The 26,202-nt window shown below is 51.5% G+C and overlaps 3 protein-coding genes and 1 long non-coding RNA gene across 6 annotated transcripts in view; 1 reads left to right on the top strand and 3 right to left on the bottom strand.

The window, feature by feature from the left end:
• Positions 1-3,289, bottom strand: part of CUL9 (cullin 9) — a 37,130-nt gene extending 33,841 nt beyond the window's left edge. For all 3 annotated transcript variants that reach the window (XM_086706903.1, XM_086706904.1, XM_086706905.1), the window contains exons 1-3: positions 2,428-3,289; positions 1,027-1,630; positions 302-456 (exon numbers count right to left, since the gene is read on the bottom strand). In XM_086706903.1, coding sequence (XP_086563029.1) covers positions 302-456; positions 1,027-1,630; positions 2,428-2,505 — 837 coding nt within the window. In that variant the 5' untranslated portion in view covers positions 2,506-3,289. The remainder of the gene's footprint in view (positions 1-301; positions 457-1,026; positions 1,631-2,427) is intronic.
• Positions 3,290-3,995: 706 nt separating this feature from the next.
• Positions 3,996-13,918, bottom strand: SRF (serum response factor). Its single transcript, XM_025925774.2, has 8 exons — positions 13,016-13,918; positions 11,087-11,353; positions 9,021-9,282; positions 8,339-8,458; positions 7,129-7,320; positions 6,646-6,722; positions 5,135-6,435; positions 3,996-5,095 (listed from the first exon to the last, which is right to left on the bottom strand). The coding sequence occupies exons 1-7, from the start codon at positions 13,538-13,540 to the stop codon at positions 6,340-6,342; spliced, it is 1,539 nt and encodes a 512-aa protein (XP_025781559.2). The 5' UTR covers positions 13,541-13,918; the 3' UTR covers positions 3,996-5,095; positions 5,135-6,339.
• LOC147580957 (uncharacterized) lies at positions 10,360-15,410 on the top strand. The gene is made up of 2 exons (XR_015251243.1): positions 10,360-10,620; positions 14,513-15,410. It is a non-coding gene; the product is annotated as an uncharacterized LOC147580957 (long non-coding RNA).
• Positions 15,411-19,650: 4,240 nt separating this feature from the next.
• The window catches only part of PTK7 (protein tyrosine kinase 7 (inactive)), a 64,504-nt gene continuing 57,952 nt past the window's right edge, over positions 19,651-26,202 (bottom strand). Inside the window, exons 18-20 of the mRNA XM_086706902.1 lie at positions 22,366-22,517; positions 21,129-21,307; positions 19,651-20,633 (exon numbers count right to left, since the gene is read on the bottom strand). Coding sequence (XP_086563028.1) covers positions 20,473-20,633; positions 21,129-21,307; positions 22,366-22,517 — 492 coding nt within the window. The 3' untranslated portion in view covers positions 19,651-20,472. The remainder of the gene's footprint in view (positions 20,634-21,128; positions 21,308-22,365; positions 22,518-26,202) is intronic.

The raw sequence follows: 26,202 nt of genomic DNA, 5'->3' as shown, positions 1-26,202 counted from the left end.
CCGTGGTGTAGGTGCATCTTTTCCCAGCTTCAGCCCCTCTCCTTTCCCCACAATATCATGTTCTACAGAAAAATGTAAATGCCTTATCCCCACACTTGTAGGTCTAAAACTGTGATTTATATAACACACAAGGAGTTCCTGGGGTCTAATCTCAGAAATTCTGAGTGGGGAGGCAAGCTCGAACTTTCATTTTAACAACTCCCCAAGTGGCTCTGGTGCGGACACATAATCCCGAACCACATTTTCAGAAGTGACGTCCTAGGCCTTGTACACAGCATTTCCCCCATAGCTGCCAGAGTACCTGAGGCAGATGAATGCCCTCAAAGGCCATGCAGTGTTCCTCAGAGGATGTGGTCTCTGCAAACAGCTCCAGCAAAGTATAGCGGCTGTCAAAATCCATGTGCTGCTCGATGCCATCTTGCTGGCTCAGTGACAGAAGGACGTGAGCCCGACTCCCTGTAATCCATACCCAGTCTGTATCTTCTCAATCCCCAATACTTCCCCTGCCTTTCCTAAGCTATCTATCTCCTACCCCAGGGGCTTTCAAACTTCTTTGCAACTGAGACTCTCCCAGGAAGGTATATACATTTTACTTGGTAACCTGATATAAATACACATACGTACAACTGAAACATATATTTAATGCTACATAACTTATCTTGCCAAGTGCTACCTACTAGTTATTCTACATTAAAAAGTGCTGGTTGTAACCCACCAAACTGATTTCACAATCAACAAATTTCAACCCACCACTTAAAAATATAAACCTACCCTAGTCTCTTCTCTGCCACTGCACTGAGAATGGACAGATAAGCCAGGTACTATTATTTTTTTCTATTTATATACCTGTAATAGTTTATTAATTTATACTCCTTTTTTTTTTTTTTTTTTTTGCATTGAATTGGTATTCAGCAATTCAAGAACTAGGAGTTCTTACAGAGTTGGGCAATCCCTCCTCTTTCTGTTTTTACTCCTCCTGGCCCCAATTTCTCCAGTACTTTCCTTCTTCCCCTAACTGTCTCTTACCAGCATCGTGGGCTGCCAGAGCCTGCAGCATCTTGCCAGCACTCCGACGGATCTGAGGCTCAGGGTTGCATAACATGTGCATAAGCAGGTCCAGGGCTCCTGTCTCCCTGAAGACCCCAGTGAGGGGCCCAATGCTGGCATAGGCACTGAGCACATGGATGGTGTGGAGCACAGCAGCTGTGAGGCTCGAGGTCCCACCTTCTGCCAGCTGCCTGGCAGCCCTGCGCACCAGTGCCCGCACATCAGCCTCCATCTCTCCCATTGCTGTGTCATCCAGACCTCCGGGATCGCAGGAAAAGCTTCCTGAACCCCCAGCTTGTTCATGCTGAGGTCCCTTAGATAGAGCCCGCTCACCTAACAGCATGGGGCAGTTGGCGTAGACTTCGGGGGTTGACAGCCACATGAGGATGTGCTCTGTCCTACCCTCTTCCACACCCACTCTGCCCACTTCCCCACACTTCAGAACACTCCATCGGATGAGGTATTCAGGATGCCCATCATGCCCAGGCCGCTGTCGAATAAGCTCTTCAGGATATGCCTGCAGCTGGGGCCCCAAGGGCACCATGACGTCCCCAGCGCGCCGTTCCCCCACCATCCTGACCTCCTGGGACACAGAAGGAGAAAGATAAAGGTAATGAGGGCAAAGGAAAAGACTACACCGACGGGGTGGAACCTTGAGACATAGATTGGGTGCAGGGTGGAAGTTACAGGCCAAATAGAAAAAGCCAAGCATAGGATGAAATATATAACGTGAACATACTTTGGGATTTATAAGGAAGGAGAATGCAGTGGAAACAACAACAGGATGAAACGAAGGGGTTTAAGAGATGGAAGAGGTTACAAGAGAGGATAAGAAGAAAAGGGTAACAAAAAGAATGACAGTTAAGCAGGACAGTCTGAGCAGAAGAGCAGTATGGCTGAGGGCTACAGATCAAGACTTAGAAGGATAACATGGGTGGGCAGACAGGACAGCAGCATGGGAGACAGTGGGGCAGAACAAATGTAGATAGTCAGGATGCAGGAGGGGTAGGAGAGGGAGTAAAAATGACAGCATAAAGCTGGAATGTGGATATAAACGAGTGGGCCATAGCAGATAGAGAAAACAGACAACGGAGGCTGGGCAGTGGGCACCCACATCCAGATGACTGGATGGGAAAGTGTATCAGAGTATTGTGAGCAGGAGAGGGGCTGAAGGGGCCAGATTATATTATAGGAAAAAAGACCAGGACCCACCTGGCACTTAAGCTGTATGTAGGGTGAGGTTCATAAATATGGAGATGGTGATCATGGAGTTGAAGGGTAGGAAATAAGGTCAGGAGATGATGAAGATATTAGAGACGCAATATGGTACAGAGGAGAGTCAGATTAAGAGTGACTTCGAATTCTGGCTCTTTCACTTACTCTGTGATTATTTTTTGGACAAGTTGCTTCATCCCTGAACCTCAGTTCCCTTCTCTTCAACATGGTAACAGTATTCATACCCACCCCATGAAGCTGTGGTAAAAACTAAATAAGATCATGTATGTAAAGCACCTAGAGCAGCCGCTAGCACATCGTGAGAGCTCAGTAAACACAATCTAATATTCTTAGCTGGAGAAGGGAGGGGCAGTCCTCAGATAAATTTAGTCATTAAGCCAAAAGATGATAAATGGGAGTGGGAAGACGACTAAGCTGGTGATCAGGAAAAGGTATGTGTGATATAAAGCAGAATGGGGACAGTGGGGAGTGGTAAGAGTAGGAATGGGGGGGCGGGGATAGAAGACGACAGAAGAAAAAGCGTGAAGAAGAGGGGAAACATGGGATGTGGACCTCAATGGGGGCAGGGGTCCTAGTAGTGTGGCGGGGGCCGGGTGGGGTTGGGGGGACAAGGCAGGGAAGTGACTTAGCGATGGACAACCGATAAGCAGGGTGAAGTAAAACAACCGATGGGCTAAAGTGGGGGGTAGAAGCAGAACTATCATGGGCCTAGAACAGAAGCTGTAAACTGAGGTGTGGGGGTGAGGTCTGGACCTGGGGATGAGACAGCAGGTAGACGCGTGTAGGAAGGTCAGGCCCAAGCTTGCAGACCATGGGGTGGCGGAGGCCACTAGGGCAGCGGAATGGCTTTTAGGAGGCGGGGTGAGGATGGGGGGGCGCGGTCCGAGGAGGCTGACAGGACCGAGAGAATCTCAGAGAGCAAGACCTGGCTCCCGTCGTCAACCCCACGGAGACCGCGTCTGGGAGCGGGAAGGGAACGCGGCAGGGACTGGGTCGCCTCAGGACCCTCCTCTCACCTCCCACCGCCCGGCTTGGCCCTCGCTGGGAGCCAGCGGCCGGTCCCGCCGTCCTGGCCCCGCCTCTTCAGCAGCTCCCTTCCGGGTCACACCGCGAGGGAGGGCCCGGCCCGGCTTCTACGGGTCCCCCAGCGGCCCACAGTCGAGCGTGGCGGAAGGGCGCGCGAGTGGAGCATGCGTAGTGGCCGCGCCGCTGCGTTGGGGGCGCGCTGCAGTCAGAGGCGGCGCTCGCTGTCGCGTTGCTCCTCGTTGCAGAAGTACGCAGCGCTTTCCCTCCATCACCTCGGAAGCAGCATTGGCATACAGTGGGTCGGCTTCCCCATCCACCAGAAACCTACACCTTCAGCCCGGAGCTGTCCTTTGAGTTTTCACGAGGTCACGTGGCCATGAGTTTCCCAAACCCAAACTCCTTAAGCAGTGGTTTGGCTTGGTTGAGTCACTTTACCTATAAATTAATATGGCTCATCTGTGTGTTGGCCTAAACACCTAACAAAACCATGCACAAAGATAAAGGCTCCAGCTCCCCGAAATGTTCCTTAGATTAAGCCGCAGGGTTATACAGCCCAAAGCTCCCCTTAGCTTTGCCCTTGTTCTCATCAAGCAGCCAGGCTTGCATCTCAGAGCAACGTTTAGAGTTTGATTCCTTTTCATTCTTCCCTCCCTCCCTACACGGAGAAACGGAGGCAAAGACCCCACTGTCTGTGCACAAAAATGATACATTTATTGAAAGAGTATTTTTTTAATACAAAAGAAAGCTCTGTACATAGGACTGTGACCATGTCCACTATTCCTGGGTCAGCATCCCAGGGGAAGTAGAAACCACTTACATACACACTCCACATTCATACACACACACACCCACACACACACTCAGGCACACACACATGCACACGCGCACGCACATACACACACGCACTCCAGAGCCACCAAGGAAGGGAAACACCAAGGGTTGCTGCACATATAAATGCCACCTCATCCCTGACGCACACATGTTCTCCCAAGGCCACGCTCACACAACACACATTATAAGCACTTTGCCTGATTCACTCACTGGGTCTGTCTTTCGTGAGAAGGAGAGGAGGAATTCATCAGTCTCCTTCCCTGGGTGGGGGAGTGGGGAGTGAGTGAACGATCGTGGAGTGAAACAAGAGCAGAGAAAGGGGGCTGGGCAGTTACAGACCTGAGTCCCAAGCTCCCCCAATCTCTGGCCCCTGATTTGCCATGCCCCAGCCTTGTAAGCCACCCATAAACCCCAGCTATCTCCAGGAGAAAGCCCAGAATGGTGACTTCCATCTTGGTACCCCAAACTGGGGCAAGACAGCAATGGGGGTTAGAGGTTACAGGGGTTCTCAAACATGTCGGCAAATCATCCCCTTGATAACTAGGCTGTGCACAAAAACTTCCCCCACCCCTTCACCTAATCACAGAAGCAGGATTGTTCTTCCTGAAGGCAGTCACAGGGGTTAATAAAACTCCACCCCAACTGCTGCCCTGTTCTGAAAAAAAGCTCCCTTTCTGGATATAGGGGTTGAAGGTAGGCTCTGACACAGGGTAAAAGACCCTCCCCCTATGCTGGCCCATCCTCAAGGTCTACCCCGTAGCGGGCAGAGTGGGGTAGGGCACGGCCCCTGTACAAATTACATAAATACTGAGGTTACACTTAGAAAAATAAAGTCATTTTCTTCAAGGCTTTTTGTCTTAATTTAAAAAAGTTACAGTAGCTGCTCACTCCCTGGGAGAGCTGCCCATTTCTAGCTCCCCTACCTCTATACTCAGCCCAAGAGCTGCTCCCGTTTCTTCTGCCCCCCATTCCTGCCTCTCACCCCCTCCCAGACCCCACCCTGCTCACTGCAACTTGGGCCCCAGGCAGCTGCAGGCCTGGGGGAGCGCAAGGCTGCAATGCCCATGTGTGTGGCACAAATGAAGTCAGTTGCCTCTACCTGACACCCTCCCACCCCCGCCCCCACATTTGGTCTCCCTCTTCCCTCTCCCTTGCAACAGCCCTAAAGGGGAAAAAGAGACCCAGGGCTGTGGGTCACCCTCCCCACCCCGTTGGGGCATGGCCTGAGGGCCCCTCCCCCGGTTTTCTCCTGGAAACAACCCAGGACCGGGCAATCCCAGAATCTCCCCTACACACTGGTGGGCCCCGAGCTCATGGGGTGGCTCTGTCCCCAGAGGCCCAGCCAGTTCCGGGGAGCCCCAGGGCTCCCCAGGGAAGGGGAGCTTGGGGAGGGAGGGGGACGAGAAAAACGCCATAAAAAAAAGTTTAAATATTTTAAAAATATATATTTATAGATTTGTTTTCACTTCGTCTCCTCAAATAAAAAGTTCAAAATCAACTTTAAGTAAAGCAGCTGGGAGGAGAGGGGGGGAAGACAGGGTGAGAGGGAACACTGGTGGTTCCCTCCAACCTGGGAGTCCCTGGAGTCCCAAGGGGATTGGCAAGGCAGGGCAGGGCAGGGCAGATGGCCCCAGAAACCTGCTCTGTGCACAGGCCCAGTTCTCAGGAGCTGCAGAGACAACGGGGCGGCAGCGTGAGGGAAGAAGCCCCATCTCCCCAGGTGGCTCCCTGAGGGGCAGGGGTAGGGCTCTTTTTGTCCAGCCTGTGACAGACACAGGGCTGACACAGAGTCAGCAAGGCTGGGAGAGGACCCCAACTGCTTCCTCAGGGGGGAACACGGTGCCTAGTCCCACAGAGGCCTGTGTGTGGGAAGGTGGGGCACGGTCCCATTGGATAAGCTAATACTCATGGCAAACATGGAGCCAAGCTGGCAAGGGGAGTCTGAGGAGGGAGGACAGCCCCACCATCAACAGAAAATGGGAGGTGGAGCTAGGAGGGGAGGGTGAGGGAGGACGGGGTGGAGGGCAGGCTGGCCCATTTCTTTGGCTGGAGTGAGAGGGCTCAGTCCCGTGGCTGCCCACTCCTCCTCCCTGCCTCCCTCCTGCGGCCCGTCAACGTGTGTGTAAAGAAAACGTGAAAAGGCAACAATAAATAAGTGGTGCCATCCCTTGGGCCATCTGTCCAGGGCGGCAGGGCGGATCAGTCACTCTTGGTGCTGTGGGCGGCGTCCAGGTTCACCACCTGTAACTCGGTGAGGTTGCTGCTGCTCCCAGCCTGCTGCCCTATCACAGCCATCTGGAGGGAAAAGGATGTGTAAGGAAGAGGGACCAGCCAGGGGAAGCTCCCACTGCTTGCCTGCCTGTCCACCACAGGCCTGACCAGGAAAACAGGCCTCCTGACTAGGGATCTTGGCTTTGACCAATAGGTAAATTGAATCCCCAAGGTCAAGATAAAGAAATGGCTGGCTGGCTGGCTGGCATGGGGTGAAGGGTGCCCCCCACCTACCTGGTGAAGCTGAACTGCAGAAACAGGGATCTGCACTGTCCCAGATGGTGCCGTCAGGAACACCTGGGGGACACCACCTGCAGTGGGAAACCACAAAAGATACTCAAATCGCCTGCTCAAGTGAAACTTCCAGATTATCGGAGAAGTGATGATAAATGCACAAGTGCCCCGGTAAGTCTCAGACGTACATGCCCAAAGGTGAGTGTCCAAATGTGTCCGTGTCCATGTGTGCATGTAGGTATGCGTTTTCAAGTGTGCACATGTAGCCTAGTGAACAGCTATGGGTGTCAAAATATATGTGCAAGCATCCGTGTGTGTGTGTGTGTGTGTGTGTGTGTGTGTGTGTGTAGGTATATGTGTGGACATCCTAGTTCGTGTATGTGAATGTGTACATCTAGGTGTATATGTGGGGGACCATTTGAGTATGTAGGTATATAAGGGAGGAAATGGTCCTCCTTTTCTCAGCCCCACCCCACAACTCACCTTGTTCCTGGACCTGGCTGTGGGACACCTGCATGGTGGATGGCGCCTGGGAGAAGGCATTGAGCACGGTGAGGCTGCCATCAGCCAAGCCCGAGGTGGGTGCATACATCACCGCATGGGGACTAGGGTACATCATGTGGCCGCCCACAGTTGTGGGCACGGATGACGTCATGATGGTGGTGGGCAATGTCACTGGCAAACACAGACACACATCTGTGAGGTTGGCACTGGCCCCCATCCCACTCCCAGGAATTCCAGGACTCCAGAGCCCTCATGCCACTTCCCAGGTCAGAAGTGGGAGAAGACTCATTCCTCTGCTCCCTTTCATCAACTAAGAAAAGCCTTATTTTTTTCTTGAACACAAGAGCACCAACCTTTAATTGTATCCTATCACATTGTACCATTCAGTTGTCTATCTGCTGAATTCTTTGTTCCAAGACCCTAAGGCCCTGGGAAAAACAAAGATTACAATGACTGACCCACTCTAAGGAAACTCACATACTCCCTTTTCAGGGGGTTCCATCATCCCATTTTTATTTGTTCTCACTTCTCCCTCTTTCTAAACGTGTGGCTAACAAACTCATCTTTTAAACATCAAACGTTAACGTGCATAAGGTCACCTGGGATCTTGTTAAAAAGCAGATTCTAATTCAGTAGGTTTGGGGTAAGACTTAAGAGTCTGCATTTCTATCAAGCTCCCAGATGATGCTAGGCTTCTGTCCATAGACCACACCTTGTGTAACAAGACTGTCACTAACAAGAACCTAAAATTAATTTTATTTTGAAAGTGTCTCATCATTTCTGAAATGACTAGAGACACCAAGAGGAATTACAGCTACTCAGAACCTAGGATACCCTCCCACAAGGAAACTGCTTTATAAATCTTTCCTGATAATTAAGCAAACTTGTGTCTTTGGGCAAGTAACTTCTTTCTGGGCCTCTAGCTTCTCATCTGAATGAAGAGAAGTGTGGCCTCAATGCTCCCTAATTTCTTCCTGGAATCCATAGCCCTAACCACAGGGCAGGATTCCAAACCCAGCCATCCTCACCTGACTTTCCCATAAGGATTAGAATAAGGGTTAAGCCAAATGCCTCCATCTCCACATTAAGAAATTCTCAGACCTTAGTTATAAGAGGGATATTGCTGGGCACTTTGCTGCTAGGCCTCATGAATGAGGCAGGGCAGGGAGGTGAGAGTTTTGAGCTATACCTGTCCCGCTGGAGGAGGTCTGCGTGAGGTCTGTGCTGCTGTCGCGAGAGGGAGACGCTTGCTGTGGGGCCTGGTGCACCTGAATGGCCTGCACTGGGACCTGCTGGGCCACTGCCCCACCTATGAGACACAGAGACTTACTCATGTTCTGTCCTACCCATCCACCACCTGCACCAAGCACCCACAAACAACCCTAGGCCCAGGGTCTGGCACACTGCTCCCCAACTCCCATAGCTATCTTTCCTGGGAACTAAAGAGGCCCTTTGTGTCCTGAATCTTGTCTCCATGGGTTTCTGCCCTCTGCTCATGCCCTTCCCTCCTCCTCCCACCCCAGGCCTTGCCTCTGCCTCCTTGGTTGACATAGGAGCTAGCACTGAACCATCAAGGACATGACCTATCCTCCACTCAAGGTAGGGAAGTGGTGGAATGTCTGTGGTCCCTGTGGCAGTGGGGGACACAGGGCTGGGCTAGCTAGACAAGGCCAGAGAGTATGGTTGAAACTTATTGACAAGGATAATAGGGGTCCCAGTGGGGAAGGGTGTGCCTACCAGTGGGACATAGGAGGCTTCTCTCAGGCTCTGGCCCCTGCCCACCCTCCTTCTAGCAGGGAAAGAGGTTCTCCTTGTGCCAGCCCTAAACCCACTCTTGGCACGCTCAGTTTGCCCCTTGTGACTTGACTCACCGGGCATGAGGGTGAAGCTGGTAGGCAGCTGCATGAGGCCTCCGGAGGAGACAGGGCCACTGCCTGTACTCTTCAGCACAGTCCCGTTGGCACTGCTGACAGCGCTGGGGCTGACGCTAGCAGACACTGGTGCCAGGTAGTTCGTGATGGGGAAGGAGGGGCCGCTGCTGACTTGCATGGTGGTAGAGGTGCTGGGTGCTGTTTGGATGGTGGAGGTGGTACCCGGCAGGTTGGTGACTGTGAACGCGGGTTTCGGTGTGTCCTACACCCAGAGGAAAGATGCAGCAGTGAGCTTCTACCGGACCCTGCCCCTGCAGAGGCTTTGTGTGGCGTGACACAACCCAGACTGGAACCAGTGAACTTGGGTTCAAACCCCAGCTCTGCCATTTACCTGCTATGTGACCCCTGGGCAAGTTACTGAGCTGCTGAACTTCAGTTTCCTATCTGTAAAAGGAGAAGACCTACCCCCATAGGTGTTGTGAAGATGAATAGGTTAACACACATAAAGTTCCTGACACCTAAAAAGAGCAGTAAGTATTTGCTGCTCTGCTGATGATACCATCCCAATTCCCTGAATTCTCTGCCCCAGTGGACTGTGGTAAATCACATCGGCTGGGGGACTAGGACACAGGGGTCTATTCCCGGCTCTGGCAGTGATCATCTATGTGACCCTGGGGAAATCACTTCCTCTTTCCGAGCCTCAGTTCTCCTCTTCTGTAAACATGAGGGGGCTGGGCTACTATGTCATTTAAAAAATCTTTCCAGCTCTGATTTGCCAGGCTTCTGAGATAGGGACAAGAGTTTTTCAGGGAATTTAGGGTTTCAGAGAGATCTTGGGTGTTTGGCAATTAAGCACTCATGCCAAATACTTAACGATTTAAACTATCAATGGAATTTTTTAAATCCATAATTGATTATTATTTTTATGTTTTTTTATTTATTTTGAGAGAGCACGTTTGCACATGGGGGAAGGGCAGAGAGAGAGAATCCCAAGCAGGTTGTCAGCCCGAAGCCTGAGGCAGAGCTTTATCTCACTAACCAGGAGATCGTGACCTGGGCTGAAATTAAGAGTCCCATGCTCAACCGACTGAGCCCCTATTAAATAGGCGCTCCTATTAAACTACCAAAGGAATTTATTCCTCCAACAAAGTTCCCTGGGAATAAATGAGCCCTACTGCTTCAAGAGTTTGCAATTACAGATGATATGCCAGTAAGAGGGGGTATCCCGGAGCACTGACCCTCCCCTCAGCGAGCCTTTGTTCTTAGAAGGGGAAGGAGGAAGCCACAAACTGAGAACCAAGCCCAGAGAACTGAGGGGGTTCAAACACTGGGGGTGGGTCAGTGCGGGATGTTTGCTAGGCAGCTGAGCTCGAAGCCTCTGATTGGCGAAGGCGTTGCTAAGGCAAACAGTGCCGCTTCCTCCGATTGGCCACTTAGTGAAGGGCCACCCGTAAGGTGGGGCTCCCCAGAGGAGCAATGGAGGAAGCCCCGCCCCCTCTCCTTACCGGGAAGAGGAAGGGGGAGGCGTAACTAGGGCCAGCATCCCTAGCAGCAGCGAATACACTCCCTAAACGTGCCCAGGCCCGGACATCCTGAAGAGGTAGGCGGCTGGCTAGTAAGGTAGTCTCCAGCCCAGTCAACGAGCCCGCCTGTCGACAGTGCTGGGTTCCCAGGACCCTGGAGCCCACGAGTGCTTCCTTCCTACTCCCTGGCAACTCAGCCTGCTGCGAGGGCAGGGCTAAGCTACGCCCCCGCCCCCAGCAGGGAGACAGCTGGCGGGAGGAATGCAAGGGCCCTGCCAGGCGGGCGGGCTGCAGGCGGGAGGCCGGCCTGGAGCCGGAGCCGGCCTTATAAGGGCACGGAGGCCGCCCGCTTATCTAGGGGGCCGGCCTCCTGTCAGGATGGCGAGGATGGACACCTGTCCCCTAGGATGAGGGGCACTAACCCGGCTCCATCCCACCTCGGTGGGCACCTATCCTGAGTGAGGGAGAGACGGGGACCCCCTCCCCTCTCTGCCGGTGAAGTCCCTCCCCTTCCTTCCCCTCAGATAGGCGACCCAAACACACCTTGGTCTCCCCACTGCTGTCGGACTCCGACACCTGGTAGGTGAGGTCTGTCTCTTCAAAGCCCGTGGCACTCATTCTCTGGTCTGTGGTGGGGTCTGAACGGGGTGGAGAGTCTGGCGAGTTGAGGCAGGTCTGAATCAGTGCCTTGCCAGTCTCACTGGTGATCATTGGCTGCAGTTTGCGGGTGGCAAAGGTATACACATGGCCTGTTTCACTGGCCACCAGCAACAGCACCTGTGTCCCTGTCAGCGTGGACAGCTCATAGGCCTGGGGGTAGGGGGGAGGAGATGGGTAGGTCAGCCAAACTATTTCTCTCTACCTTCCTTGGGAAGTAGGGAAGAAAAGAAATACACAGTGATCTCAACCCCCTGTCTGCCCCCCTCCGCCCCCCAGGGACCTTCCTCTCCAACGACTGGGGCAGGGAAAGGGTCTATCAAGATATCTGGAAGTGAGCTGGAGAGCAGAAGAACTACCATGCTCCTCCTTTGAGGAGCAGCCACTGACCTGCAGATACCTCAGGCACAGTCACAGCCCCCTAGTGACAGAATATATAACCTCAGGGGACTTGGGGTGGCAGGGGTCAGGTAGCTGCTCCTGACTACAGCTTAGTGCCAAGAGCCTCATGGAGAGAGGGCTGTCACCCACTCTTCGCTGTCACCCACTCTTCACTGTCACAGGAACCAAACTGAAGTTGCTATCACACTGTAAGTCGCATTAGGGATAAGGGGCCACGCCAAGTAAGTTCTAAGCTGTCCCATGTTTCTTCCCAGAAACCACACAAGCCCTAACCTGTTGCCATTTGTCCTTCTGCCCTATAATACTGTGCTACCCCCGTTTTTCTTTCTTTGTCTTGATGCAGTGGCATCTGGAATGATGCGAGAGGAGACGGGGGCTAGATTAGCAGCTACCACCCTTCCATGAGCCCAGGAAGGAAACCAAGGGTGGCCCCATGAATGGTGTCCTTACTCTCCCAAAAGTTCCACAACCCACCTTGGAAGCAGCTCTGGTTTCTATAGGGGACAGAAATAAACACTATCCAATGTCCCCAGGGTTCTAGCTTGTTTCCCAGTTCACCTGCTTCCATCCCTTCCCATATCTTCTACACCTCAAGACGGTTCCTTTCCTCATCCCTATTGACTGGATTGCTGGCTGGAAGAGGAAGAATTTCTAGGTACCTCTGCAAACCTCCCTGCCTTCCCCCAAACTCCATGCACAGATTCTCCCTAGGGCTGGAAACACCACTTGTCCCAAAGGCAGATGGTTCTGAAGTCTGTCCTGCAGGGAGTGTGCAGGTTTCCAGTGGATGCAAAGGAAGACACATGGCCATCGCTCGACTCAGTCCCTGCTGCTCAGGGCAGCATCAGTTCTCCTGCTTTGCTCCCTTACCTGGGGCTCTTAAGCCCCATTGGGTCATCATACCTGTCAGTCCTTCCAGCCAGCACTACTCTTGTGGTGCCCACCTTCTTCCCACACATGCTGGCTCATTGTTGTTACAGAGCTTCAGCCTCTTCACCTCCATACCTTCCCTTGGCCCCCTGCTTTTCCAGCACCCTCCCCCGAACACCAGAAGGCATTGGATCTAGTGACCCCCGCGTCTCATTAACCACCTTCCAAGCAGCCTCCAAGCTTCCCACAACCACTCTTCACCCCTTCACTCCGCAAGGGCCCCGTTCCTCTCTCGCGCCCGTCACTCCCACCTCGGCGCCTTTCCCCTCTTCTCTGGACGTTCGCGGCATCTCCCCCTCTCCCCACATTTCCTTAGCGCCCCTCCCCTCTCGCCCTCCTGGGGTAACAGCTATACCCTCCCACACAGCTCCTGCAGACTCGCCGCCTCTCACCTCCGCCTCGGCTCTGCCTTCCTCCCGGGCTCCCCCTGCGCGTCCCCACCCTCCGTGTCCCCTGTGGCCGGCCAGCCTCCCGGCCCGGTACCTTCTTCATGATGCCCGTCTTCCTCTTGCTGAAGGTCGTGTAGCGCCGCAGTTTGTTGTCGATGAACTCCATCTTGATCTTCACGCGGCCCCGAGTCTTCTTACCCGGCTTGGCCCCGCTCACCGCGCCGCTCACCGGCCCATAGCCGCCGGTGGCCGCCGCCGCCGCCTCGGGCCCACCGACCACCACGCCGAGCTCCATCTCGCTCAGGCTCCGCTTCAGGCCGCGCCGCTCCGCGCCCAGCTCCTCCTCCTCACCCGACTCCGAGTCGCCCTCGCTGCCGCTGTAGAGGGCCCCCGCGGTGGGCGCCGGGGTGGTTGTCGCTGCTGCTGCAGCCTCCCTCTCGAGGCGGCCCGGCCCGAGCCCCGCGCCGTTCCCGGGAACCCGGCCCCCGTTAGCCCCGCGAGTCCCGCCGCCGCCGCCGCCGCCACCTCCCGGCCGCCCCGTCGGGGTCCGGTTCAGGCTGCCCCCCAGGGCCGAGCCCCGGCCCAGCGCCGCCGCGGCCCCAGCTTGGCTCGGTAACATGGCGCTCAATGCAGGAGGGCGGACGGGCAGTCAGCGAGGAATCGGAGCCGCCGCCGCCGCCGCCATCGGCTTCCCGGCTCAACCCGGCACTCCCGCTGCTGCTAGAGCCTCTATCGCTGCCGCCGCCGCCGCCGCTGCGAACCCGGGGCCCCTGCACGCCCGGGCAGACCTGGGCCCTCACTTTCCTGCCCCTGTGGCCCGGGTTGCCCCAGGCCGCTCGGAGCGCCCCCTGTCCGTATGCTAGGGCGGCGCGCCCGGCGGCCGTCAGCGTCCCCCGGGGGGCAGGGGCTGCTGGCCGCGGCCGAGACGGCGGGTGGAGGGGGCCGGGACCACGCGCTGGCGGCGGAGGGATCCCCCGACCCTTCCCCCCATATAAAGAGATACAATGTTTCCTTTTATGGCGAGGCCGCTCCTTATATGGTGAGCCCCTGCGCCCCCGCCGCATTGGTCCGTGGTTCCGGCACCTCCGCTCCCCATTGGCCCACAGGGAGCGCTTATTTGCATAGACATACCGAACTCGCTGCTGTCATCCCGCGTCAGACGGCGACTCCGAAAGGGGAGGAGCCGACGCCTCTTAAAGGAACAGGAGAGGAGGTACGACTCCGCCCCCCTGACCGGAGAATGGTGGAGAGAATTGGGAGGAACCTGCTGAGGGGAAGCCTGGGAGTGGACCGGAGTTCAGTCCCACGGAGAAATGCGAGCAGCACTAGCAACCCGGCATTAGAAGGGCTGGAAGCAAACACTGGGGTAGTTCCTGAGTGGATTGTGCGTGTTGCAGTAAATGATACAATGCAGCCCAAATTCCAAGGGAGTGCAGGGATAGGAGCACTTCCCCACGCCTTCCTCAGGGAGGCAAACTTTACTGGCTGAGCCGAGGAGGCTTGGGTCCCTGGCGTCCAGACTTGTCGCTTCCCCGCCGCTCCAACCCTTCCCCTCCCCCCGACTTCCTTTCCCTTTCCCTCTCTTTTCCAGGCAACGACACTTTCCCACCAGGCCGGCTCCCCGGTCCTCATTCATCATCCTCTATACTGGAGGGATCTTTGGCAGACATACATCTGGAAAAGACCGGGGGGAGACAGTTGGCCTCCCAGTCCCCGAAGGGGGCAGGGAGACGAGATGAAGATCAGTGAAGACTTCCAGCTGCGGGCTGGGCTGGGGGAGGGGGTTGTCCCGGGGATAAAGCCCACCCTACCGCCAGTGCAAAGGCCTGGGAAAAAGTAGAGCCAGACAGAAAGTTTCAGCAAATAAGCCAGCCAGGCAGCATGCGCTCGCGCACACACACGCGCCCGCGCACACAAACGCACACGCGCGCGCGCGCACACACACACACACACACACACACACACACACACACCCTTACCCCTTCTATGGAAAGCCCATGAAGGGGTGGGCGGTTAGAACTGCAGCGCTGCAAAGCCCAGGTTCAGGGTTTGGGTCTGGATCTCAGCTCCAAGGCCGTGAAAATATCTTGCTTGGGCTTTGCAGTTACAGAAATTACTCAAATCTGGAATCAGCCCCTTTCTAGCCTGCGCCTGGAAATAAGGGTTCGACCTCTCCAAACTCCATCATATTCCTCATTGTTGGTACCCATCCGCTGAGGTTCTTAATGCAAATTACATGAGATAAAGGCTAAAGCATAGAGTAAGTGGTCAGTTAATAGGAGCTCCTGGGGTAATCGATTCCTCCCTGGAATAAACATCGGGTTGTTTTGAAGGGGATGGGAGAGTGATATTTCCTTTCCTTAAAAATTTTTGTGAAGACTAAATAAAGTGGTTGGTTTTGTTTGATCCATTAGTGGTAGTGGTAATGAAATGAATTTAGTGTACTGCAACCAGCATTTAAAATAATAAATGAGTACCACAAAAAGCAAGGGCAAATATTTTTGCATGAAACTTTTGTTTGCATTATTGTTAGGTTGAACCATGTAAAACTGCCATTTTATAGATCAAGAGGGTAGCATATTGTCGATTTCATATGGCTCAATATGTGCGTGTACTTGGTGATGATGTCAATTGCATGTCTTACTGTGAGTCACAGTCCAAAGACTGAGAATACTGAAACAAAGTATGTTCAAGTGATCTGTGAGACCTAATTGTGTGTGCGTATACACACACTCATCAAACCCCTAACTACAGGAAGGAATTAAGAGCTCCTACTCTTCCCCATTTCCCAATAGTTTCAAAGAGGTTTTTTTCCCCCCTAATTTACTCTACATAACAGGTAGTTTAACATATGGAATGTGTTAGTTCAAGAGGAAGAACAGGTCAAATACATAAATAGGTTCCAGAAGAGCTTTAGGGGCCACTAACGGTGCTTGGGCCTGTGATTTGCCTGAGCAGTACAGTCATAGAACCACAGCCCTGGGCTTTCATTCTTGCCTGACTTCTAAAGACTTTTGTGTTTGAGACCCCTAGTTTAGACACACGCATGGTTGATAACCCTTAGCAGTGGCACTCCAGAGGACAACTACTGTCTGCCACATCCATGGGGTATGGTGTGGAATGAGCACAGTTCTTAGCTTCCCTTCAAATAGATTGACCTCTCCCACTTCACCCAATCCCTGGGCCATTGCACACGAGCATTAGTGCCCCAGCTCCTTTGCCTGATTGGGATGGCTTCATTTTACATAAAAATCTGCATTCTCTCAATTAGAATTTTTAGCAACTCCTAGTCTATGCACTCACAAGAGCACTATAGTCTGGAGCTGAATTGAGTGGTGGCCACAGCAGAGGCTTCTGCTGTCAGGCTCACTATAGACTCCACACAGCTCACTGAGCTCAGATAAGTGCCCCGCCTGGCCTCTCTGGAATGTGAGTTTGGTGCTTCTCTGATAAGGCCTGTATCACAGTAACCCCTTGGAATATGGGCGCTCATGTCTACCCCTGACCATGAAGGACCTCCAGAGGGGCATCAGAATTCCAGCCAGATGCCCCACTTACCACACCATTCCCACATTGACCTTTATTTCGTTCTCCTGATTTTTATCACCCAAATATCAGAACAAAAATTAAGGATATCTTTTAAAAATTATTATCACCAGAGGTGCCCAGGTGTCTCAGTTGATTAAGTGCCTGACTCTTAATTTTTTTTTAATGTTTATTTTTGAGAGAGAGAGAGAGAGAGAGAGAGAGAGAGAGAGAGAGTGGTGGAGGGGCAGAGAGGGAGACACAGAATCTGAAGCAGGCTCCAGGCTCTGAGCTGTCAGCACAGAGCCCAATGTGGGGCTGGAACCCACAGACCATGAGATCATGACCTGAGCCAAAGTTGAACACTCAACCAACTGACCCACCCAGGCACCTCATGTGTCCAACTCTTGATTTTGGCTCAGGTCATGATCTCACAAATCATGAGATTGAGCCCCACATCACTGCTGTCAGTGCAGAGCCTGCTTGGGATTCTCTCTCTCTGCCCCTCCCCTGCTCATGCTCTTTCTCTCTAAATAAGTATTTTAAACAATTACTATCACCAGAAGAAAAAAAAAATTACCACTCTGAAAGTGTTTGCATTTGGAATTAACCTTTATGCAAGGGCTCTTCACGGAGAACAAGTCTCAGTTGTGATTGCAGCATTAGAGAGAATTGAATGGAAAAGAGGTTGTGACTCAGTGTGCCCAGGAAAAGTCTGGAAAGCCACACTCCAGAGACTACTGGTACTCACCACTGGAGAGCAGGGTTGGAGAGAGAGGAGTGTTTTTTGCTTTATACAAGTCTGTACCATTTGCCTTCTTCCATGACAAGTATTATTTTTTAATAATTTTTTTTCTCTTACAATTAAGTGAAGAAAGAAAACCGGGTAGAGGTAGAATAAATGGATCTTGGACAGAGAAGGGGGTCCATATAGAGGAGGGCTCACAATGGACTGAGTAAGGGTGACTATTCTCCAAACATTGGTACCATTGATGGAAAAAGAGAACTTGGCTGAAGAAGCAGGTTTGTGAGAGAGAGAAGTTCAGTTAGGGCCCAGGGAAGCAGGCAGTGGGAAATGTCCTGTAGGAAATGGACAGCGTGTGTCTGCAGCTTGAGGCAGAAGCTAGAATTGGAGCTAATGCTCTGAGAACTGTCCGCCCTGAAGGGCTGATTAAAGCCATGTGACGTGAGAGGAGATTCCTAAGGGTAAGCACATGAAGAGAGCAAAGCCAAGGACAGAATCCAGAACAGCTAGCTCTGGGGCAGACAGAAGGAAGCCTCAGCCAGAGCTGGAGAAGGCTGGTCAGAGAAGGTGGAGCTAAAGTACCATCATCAAAGTCAAGAGAGGAGAGTTTGAAGAGGCAGACGTAGCCAGCAGTGTAGCCACAGCCGAGCGGTCAAGGGATACCAGGAGTTTGTGATTGACCTTCTAGAGTAGTACCTTCCTAGTTCTTTGGAGTGCAACCCATAGTAAGAAATCATTTTTACATCATAACCTGTGGTGAGTTAGATCGTTGCTCCCAATTCTTCACACCCTGTGGTGGAATTAGATATCCAACATCCTTTGCCACGTGACTTTGCAGTACCTCTTACTGGGATTGATGTTGGGTTTTGACACGTGACTTGCTTTGGCTGATGAAACACTAACAGACTCATGGATATAGGTGCATGCATGATCTGGCTTGACCCCTTGTGCTCCAGTCACTGCAGGATAGCCTGCTCTAGGGCCAGCAGAGGAGACCCACACCAGACCTTCAGCCCAGAGCCAAGCCCAGCCCAACTGGGCTAGGTCCAGCCAAGGTCAGCCAAACCTCACCAACCTGCAGATCCATGAGCAAGAAAAATAAATTGTAAGCAACTGAGATTTGGGGCTTATTGTACAGCACCACCACCCCAAAGGTGACATAATCCAATATGTAGAAACATGTATCAAATATTACCAACAAAATTTTGTAAAAGAATACTTACCCTTAAGGTATATACAATGTACTCTAATAATTTCTATTGTTACTTTTTTTTAAAACGCTGGCTGCAACCCACATTAAAAAAAACACTCTTCTAGAAAAGTTGTTCTCAGATTTTTTTTACTCCAACACATCTCAGGGATATGACACACTGTATAACAACAAATAAGTGGCTCACTCACTAGCTGTGCAACCTCTGGGAAACTACCTGACCACCCCGAGCTTCAGTTTCCTAATCTGAGAAAGGGGAATGATAATAGAGTACAACAACTATAGAGTAGTTGCAGAGATTAAATGAGAATGACGCATGTTAAGTGTTTAGCAAAGTCATTGGTATAAAGCAGGTATTCAATAAATATTAGCTATTATTTCCATTATTGAGAAGTTTGGTGAGAAACAGAAGGAACCAGACCATTTCAGAGTTAAGAATGAGTTACAGGGCACCTGAGTGGCTCAGTCGGTTCAACATCTGACTCTTGGTTTCGGCTCAGGTCATCATCTCACAGTTTGTGAGTTCGAGTCCCGCATGGGGCTCTGTGTGGACAGCATGGAGCCTGCTTGGCATTCTCTCTCTCTCTCTCTCTGCCCCTCCCCTCTTTGCTTTCTCTCACGCTCAAAATAAATAAACTTAAAAAACAAATTATAAAAATAAAAAAGAATGAGTTACGGACTCATTTCTTTGGGATGTGGAACCAGGCTGAAGCTATTGGAATAATAATAATAATAATAATAATAATAATAATAATAATAATAAAATTGATGACACCAGGTCTAAATAACAAAGGAGCAAGAAACCAGTTGAGGGCCCTCAACAAGGGCATCAATGAGACACCGAGCACCAGTTCTTTGCTCTGTTCCACCTGCTCTATCTCCCCCCTAGAATCTTAAAGGGACTCAGAGACCTGAATCTGTTATTAATTCCTTCTCCAATCCTGTTCTAACTTGTCCCCCCACCCTGCCTCCTACCCTCCCCACCTGAGCATGAGGATTAAGCCAGCCAGCAAAGAATAAGTAGTTGGCAGTCAGAGGGCAACACAGGGTCACACAGACAAGAGGTGGCCTTGCATCCTCAACCCGTATTCTAAACTGCTCTGCGAAACAGAGACAAAGACCTGTGTTTACTGGTTATTCCTGTCCAAACCCCACTAGACTTCATGAAGGCATGTGGCCGCTTCTGATAAGTGACGGAAGAAGGGACACCATCCATGGACAACGGCATGGAATGAGCATCGGAAGCAGGTTGTAAAAAAGGCTTCTTTATTGAGAGCAGCGAGTGTTAAAAAAAAACAACAACAAATAAACAAACAACAACAACAACAACAACACAGGTGTGAGGCAGGGGTGGCCCATCCTCCCCACCTCCTCCAGGGCCCACCCCTCCCTCCCATGCCCCCCACCCCACGCTGCAAGTAACATACAAAAGCCGCCCATGGTGCATACAAAAAGGGCGGGTTATATAGTGTCAAAAGCTCCTGAAACTCCTTCATCTGCCAGGCACTTAGGATGAGGAAAGGAGAGAAGGGTGCGGGGGAGGCATGGGTCTGGGTCAGCGTGCACAAGTCCACGGGCTGAGGACTCACTGGTGCATCTTCCACAATCCTGGCACAGACCCCAAGGTAGGCCCCGTGGACTAGAACAAGCCAGGAAACTTGAGTATATTAAAGAACTCCCCTCAGATCCAGCTTAGCCCTCCCTGGGCCAAGTTGGCAGGTGACTGGCAGAACTGAACCTGGTTAAGGGAAGGAGACCCAGGCCAGAAACTGGGGTTACCTGAGGCACCCATACTGTCCCTGATGGGAGAAGGGGGGGGGGGCAGAGAACGCTGCCCAGCTCAAGGCCCTGGTCACTCAGTCTGGGTCTGAATCAGCCTCCCCAAGGGCTGAGGATGAGGAAGAGGAGGAAAGCCCAGGCCCTGCCCAGACCTTAATAGTGCCTGTGGTCCCAGGGCAGGGCCCCTAGGGACAAGGAAGACAGGGATCTTGCCCATCATGCTGTGGGTGCCCCTCAAGAGGTCCTCCCCTGCCCACACCATCCTGAGGCACGGCCTGCCTGGGCTCCTTCCTCAAGGCTTGCTGTCTGCCGGGTTGTCTCCCAAGGTGTTGGCGATCTCACTGAAGGAGGGCCGGTCCTTGGGGCTGAGGGCCCAGCAGCGCTGCATCAGCCGATAGAGCTTGGAAGGGCAGCCCTCAGGCTGAGGGAGTCTCGCCTTCCCAGCCTGCAAGTCTGTAGGGAAGATGGCCGGTGGAGCATTAGTCGAAACGTTTAACCACCTGACTCTGCGAGGCCTGCAGTTCCCATAAGCAGCCACATGAGGGCAACTCAGGGTCAGGGGCGCTTGCCAGTGGTGGGTGGGCACTGACTCAAGGAGTGTGCAGGAAGTATCTTGCAATCAAAGGTGATGATTCCCCTGGCGCTGGCCCCGGGTCTCTCTGACTGGTGGGGAGAGGGTCCATGCCGCACGGGAGGCAGGCAATGCACGAGGACTGAAGTGGGGTCAATGGGCAGGCATCAGAGTAGCTGGACTGGGCACTGGGGTCAAAGACTATTTACCAACCAGTATATAAATATTAATTAGTCTTTCAGCTGGAGTGGCCATGCCTGTATACCTGCTAACACCAGCCCTGAGAGGTGAGGCAGGCTTAGTCAGCCCCAGGACCCTGAGCAAACTCTCCACCTGGAGAACATCTGCAATCAACCTCTGGAAACACAACTGCCTACCTGCCAGCACTTCATCATCTGCCTGTCCACCATGGGGCATCTCTCCATGGGTGAACACTTCCCACATCAGCACGCCAAAGGCCCAAACGTCGGACTTCGTGGAGAAATCGCCCTCCAGGATGGCCTCGGGGGACATCCAACGCAGCGGCACCCAGGCCTGGCGGAAGTGGTAGTACTCACTGTGGGAAAGAAGCATACACAGGGGTGGGGTGGGGCCTCCCCGGCTCACTGGGTAGAATGGGGAACACGGCCTGGGATCCCAACCTCAGCCCACGTCTGGGTCTCATACCCAGGCTAGAACCCTATTTTTCTACATCAAGGCAAGGCCCTCAGAGAAATTGGTTAACATTTATGCAAAGCATGGGGGGTGTGCTGGATGAAATTTGGAGGCATCCACGTGGGGTCTGAGGGTAAAAATTTGGTTAAGAATCAAAATTTGCCTAAATGTTAATGTTTTTAAAAGCTAACAATCGGGGGTGCCTGGGCGGCTCAGTCGGTTAAGTATCTGACTTTGGCTCAGACCGTGATCTTAAGGTTTGTGGGTTCAAGCCCTGCGTCGGGCTCTGTGCCAACAGCCTGGAGCCTGCTTCGGATTCTGTGTCTCCCTCTCTCTCTGCCCCTCCCCCGACTCATGCTCTGTCTCTCTCTCTCTCTCTCAAAAATAAACATTATTTTAAAAATTAAAAAATAAATAATAAAAGCTAACAATCATATGCATTTTCTGTTTAAAAGAAAATGTGAAAAACAACATATTACATGAAAAGAAAAGTTTAAGAGCTTTACTAGTGATAAACCAATCACGACTAAAGGAACAGCCAGACGGAACTGTGGTGACTCAGAGCCAGGGGGAAGTTCCCTGGAGAGGCTATAGAGTGAGTGCACATTCCAGAGCAATCTCTGGCTGTGGCTGCTGAGCTCCAAGTCTTAGGCTTCAAGATAGCAGTTACTGAACTTAGGAAGTTACAGAGGGAACCATACAGACAGTGAAATTACATATAAACTGTTATAAAGCTATAAAAAAGGTTCATAATGTTTTATAGAGAGAAAACTTACAAGCATCAGGGACCTGTGGCCCACTGGCTAAGAAGCCTGTTACACCTTTGGAGAAAGGATGGGGAAACTCTGTCCCCTCCCAAGCCCTCCAGCTTTGGATCAAGCAGACACTAAGCGCTTTCCCACATACCCCCAAGCCTCACCTGCCCTCTGGCCCTCACCACCCCGACCGGTGTCCTTCTACCTGTTGTACACATCCTTGCTGAGTCCCAGGGCCGACACCTTCACCTGTCTCTGGGCGCTGACCAGGCAGTTCCGAGCGGCCAGGTCCTTGTGCACAAAGCGATTGTTGGACAGGTGCTCCATGCCCAGGGCCACCTGGGTGCACAGTGACACCTGCAGCGAGAAAGGGGCCTGTCAGAACAGCCCAGGACTAGAGATCAAGGCGACCATCCCCGACACAACCCTTGGTGAGGTCTCAACGCCATCACTGCGACATGTAGGGAGCCCTGAAGCACAGACGCAACAGCCTCGATTTCCCTCTCTATAAAATGGGGATAATAACAGCGCCTGTCTCACTGGTCTGTTAGAAGAACTGCGTTAAATGAAATTAAGCTCTTGGAACCACTCTGCACAGAGCAGCTGTTAGATTAGGTTAAGTGGCACATGGGGCAGGGAGAACACATCCATATTAACCACCTGTTGAGTGAAACATAACTGGACAGTAATCACAGCTTACATGTTTGTGGGTTGTTCCTTTTTTACTTCAAAATTACATAATTTCTGCTAGTTGTGCTTAAAACAAACAAAACAAGAAATATGCGTGTGTGTGTGTTTTCTGTGCATGTGTGTGAATGAACATACACATGGGACTGGCTGCCTCCAAGCAGAGGAGCTGGGGACTAGAGAGTAGAAAAGCCGGGCAATCTAAATATTTTTAAATTGTGAATTGCATAAGAAAACTTCATAAAATATACATATACTCCCACAAATTAAAAAGCTCACACTCAGGGGCGCCTGGGTGGCGCAGTCGGTTAGGCGTCCGACTTCAGCCAGGTCACGATCTCGCAGTCCGTGAGTTCGAGCCCCGCGTCAGGCTCTGGGCTGATGGCTCGGAGCCTGGAGCCTGTTTCCGATTCTGTGTCTCCCTCTCTCTGACCCTCCCCCATTCATGCTCTGTCTCTCTCTGTCCCAAAAATAAATAAACGTTGAAAAAAAAATTTTTTTTTAAATAAAAAAAAAAAAAAAAAAAAAACTCACACTCAGGTAACTGTCACTAAGTAAAAACAAAAACAAAACCCGACATGCTAGCATCCCAGAAACCCCAAGGACTCCTTTTTAATCATATATTCTCCCTCTCAAGAGGTAACCCCTATCCTGCCTTTTACAATAATAATCTCTTGGCTGTTCTTTATATAGTTTTCCCACTTACACATACATTCATTCCTAAACCACAGAATTCAGTCCCGCTGAACCAGATAAAGTTGGAAGTACTTTTGGGTCTTGATTCTTTCACTCAATATTGTGAGATCCATCCGTTTTTGTGTGTGTTTGTTTGCGGGGATCACTGTACTTAGTCCTTTTTCACCATAAATACACCACAATTCATTCTACTGCCAATGGATATTTGTTTTTCTCCAGTTTTTGGCTATTAAAAACTGCTGCAGGACATCTGGGTGGCTCAGTGGGTTAAGCATCTAACTCTTGATTTCGGCTCAGCTCATGATCTCACGGTCCCGAGATTGAGCCCCGCATCGGGCTCTGCGCTGAGCATGATGCCTGCTTAAGATTTGCTCTCCCTCTCCCTCTGCCCCTTCCCTGCTCAGGTGTGTGCTCTTTCTCTGTCTCTCTCTAAAAACAACAGTGCTGCTATAATTGTTCTGATGGGTATACATGCTTGAGTTTCTTTAAAATACTGAGACATTGGGGCGCCTGGGTGGCGCAGTCGGTTAAGCGTCCGACTTCAGCCAGGTCACAATCTCGCGGTCCGTGAGTTCTAGCCCCGCGTCAGGCTCTGGGCTGATGGCTCAGAGCCTGGAGCCTGTTTCCGATTCTGTGTCCCCCTCTCTCTCTGCCCCTCCCCCGTTCATGCTCTGTCTCTCTCTGTCCCAAAAATAAATAAACGTTGAAAAAAAAAAAAAATTTAAAATACTGAGACACTGGTCACGGATTAGGAGTATCTCTAGCTCTACAAAATAATGCCAAAGTATTTTCCAAAGTATAAGAGAGTTGGGGATATTTTTCGCTGATCTCCTTTTTAAAATGTCGAGCCATGGGGGCGCCTGGGTGGCTCAGTCAGTTGAACTTCCGACTTCGGCTCAGGTCATGATCTCACAGCTCACGGGTTCGAGTCCTGTGTCAGCTCTGTGCTGACAGCTTGGAGCCTGGAGCCTGCTTCGGATTCTGTGTCTGCCTCTCTCTCTGCCCCTCCCCCACTCATGCTCTGTCTCTCTCTCTCTCTCAAAAAGAAACATTAAAAAGAAATTTAAAATAAATAAAATGTCAAGTCATGTGTATTATTATTATTGCTATTACTATCATTATTGTATATAATACATTACTTAACATATTAAATGGAATCACAATTAAATTATATTAACATTTAAAAAGTATGTATCGATGGACTGGACAAGTATGGAGCACGTGGAGCACTGGACACCACACACAGCTGGGTGTTGGTGGAACAGAACAGGCATAGCAGGGCAGGGGTCCCGGTGAGAGAGCAGTCTAGAAAGGAGATGAGAAGTGTACCTGCAGGAGGCTGCCACCACCAGGGAGAGGGTGGCCCATGCCAAGCAGGAAAAAGCAGAGTATCAGGGGAGTGCTTGTAAAGTCCCAAGGCCCCTTCACTCTGTCACCTTATATTCAAACCCTGGGAGCACCCACTGGGGATGCGTATGACCTGTAGCATTTCCTTGTATATAAAAACAAAGCAAACAAATGAAAAGAGGTCCCTGGGGGAGCTTATTTAACAAGTTACTGGCCAGCTGTGTGTTTCTCCTGGCATACAGGCTCACTCTCAGGATTCATAAGGGAGAAGTCACCTACCATGTAATACAATCAGAAGAAATGAAGATAAGAATGCTGCCAGTAACCAATCTTATTAAGGAAATAAAAATCACGGCCTGGTGATACCGTTTTACATGTATCTGACTGCAAAAGGTCGAAAGTCTGCCACTTATTTCAAATTGTTCAGGAAAAAAAATACATAAAAATACATAAAATACATAAAAATAATATCCGTGTATGGGGCGCCTGGGTGGCTCAGCCAGTTAAGCGTCCGACTTCGGCTCAGGTCATGATCTCACAGTTCGTGGGTTCGAGCCACGTGTCAGGCCTGTGCTGACAGCTCTGAGCCTGGAGCCTGCTTCGGATTCTGTGTCTCCCTCTCTCTCTGCCCCTCTCCCATTCACACTCCATCTCTCTCAAAAATAAACATGAAAAAAAACTTAAAAAAAAAAATCCACGTACCTATAGCAAGAGATTGATAAAGCAAATGGGGCAAAATGCAAATAGCTGAACCTGGGCAAATGGTTTGTAGGGGTTCCTTGAACTATTCTTATCCTCTTAAGTCTGAAATATCAAAACTTACCAAACATATACACACATACACATGCACACAAATGAAAAATAACACTAAGTAAAAGCAGCCCGTGTGTGGACCAATGATGACAGTATGTCTTAACCAAAGACCATGGTCAATCAGCGTCTATGTTCCTGAAGTTCGGAAACGAAAACAAGCGAATGGGAGCGGTAGAGGGGCTGCTGGTGCAAGAAGGAAACCACCGAGCCGGAGAGAAGGGCCCGGGAACATGCTGAGCGCCTGCTGTATGCCAAGCCGCCTCTCCAGTGTACACCCTGTAGTGTGGGGCTCATCCTCAGCTTTACCCGTGGTCCCCTGCAAGGCTCTGTACCCAGTCTAATGCCAGAGCCCAGCTCTCTCCCCAACAATACAGCTGCCTCTCCTGGCTCATATCACTGGTAATGCGGGCACGGGAAGGGCTGTCTACCCATCAGCAAGCCCAGGGGTGGGGTGCTGGCTACAAACTGACCCTTTAGCATCCCTGTGGCTCCAAGCGGT

The sequence above is a fragment of the Puma concolor genome, chromosome B2 (genome assembly GCF_028749965.1).
Source record: "Puma concolor isolate L17-30 chromosome B2, mPumCon1.1.hap2, whole genome shotgun sequence".
Lineage (NCBI taxonomy): Eukaryota > Metazoa > Chordata > Mammalia > Carnivora > Felidae > Puma > Puma concolor.
This window is presented reverse-complemented; position numbering and strand designations above follow the sequence as displayed.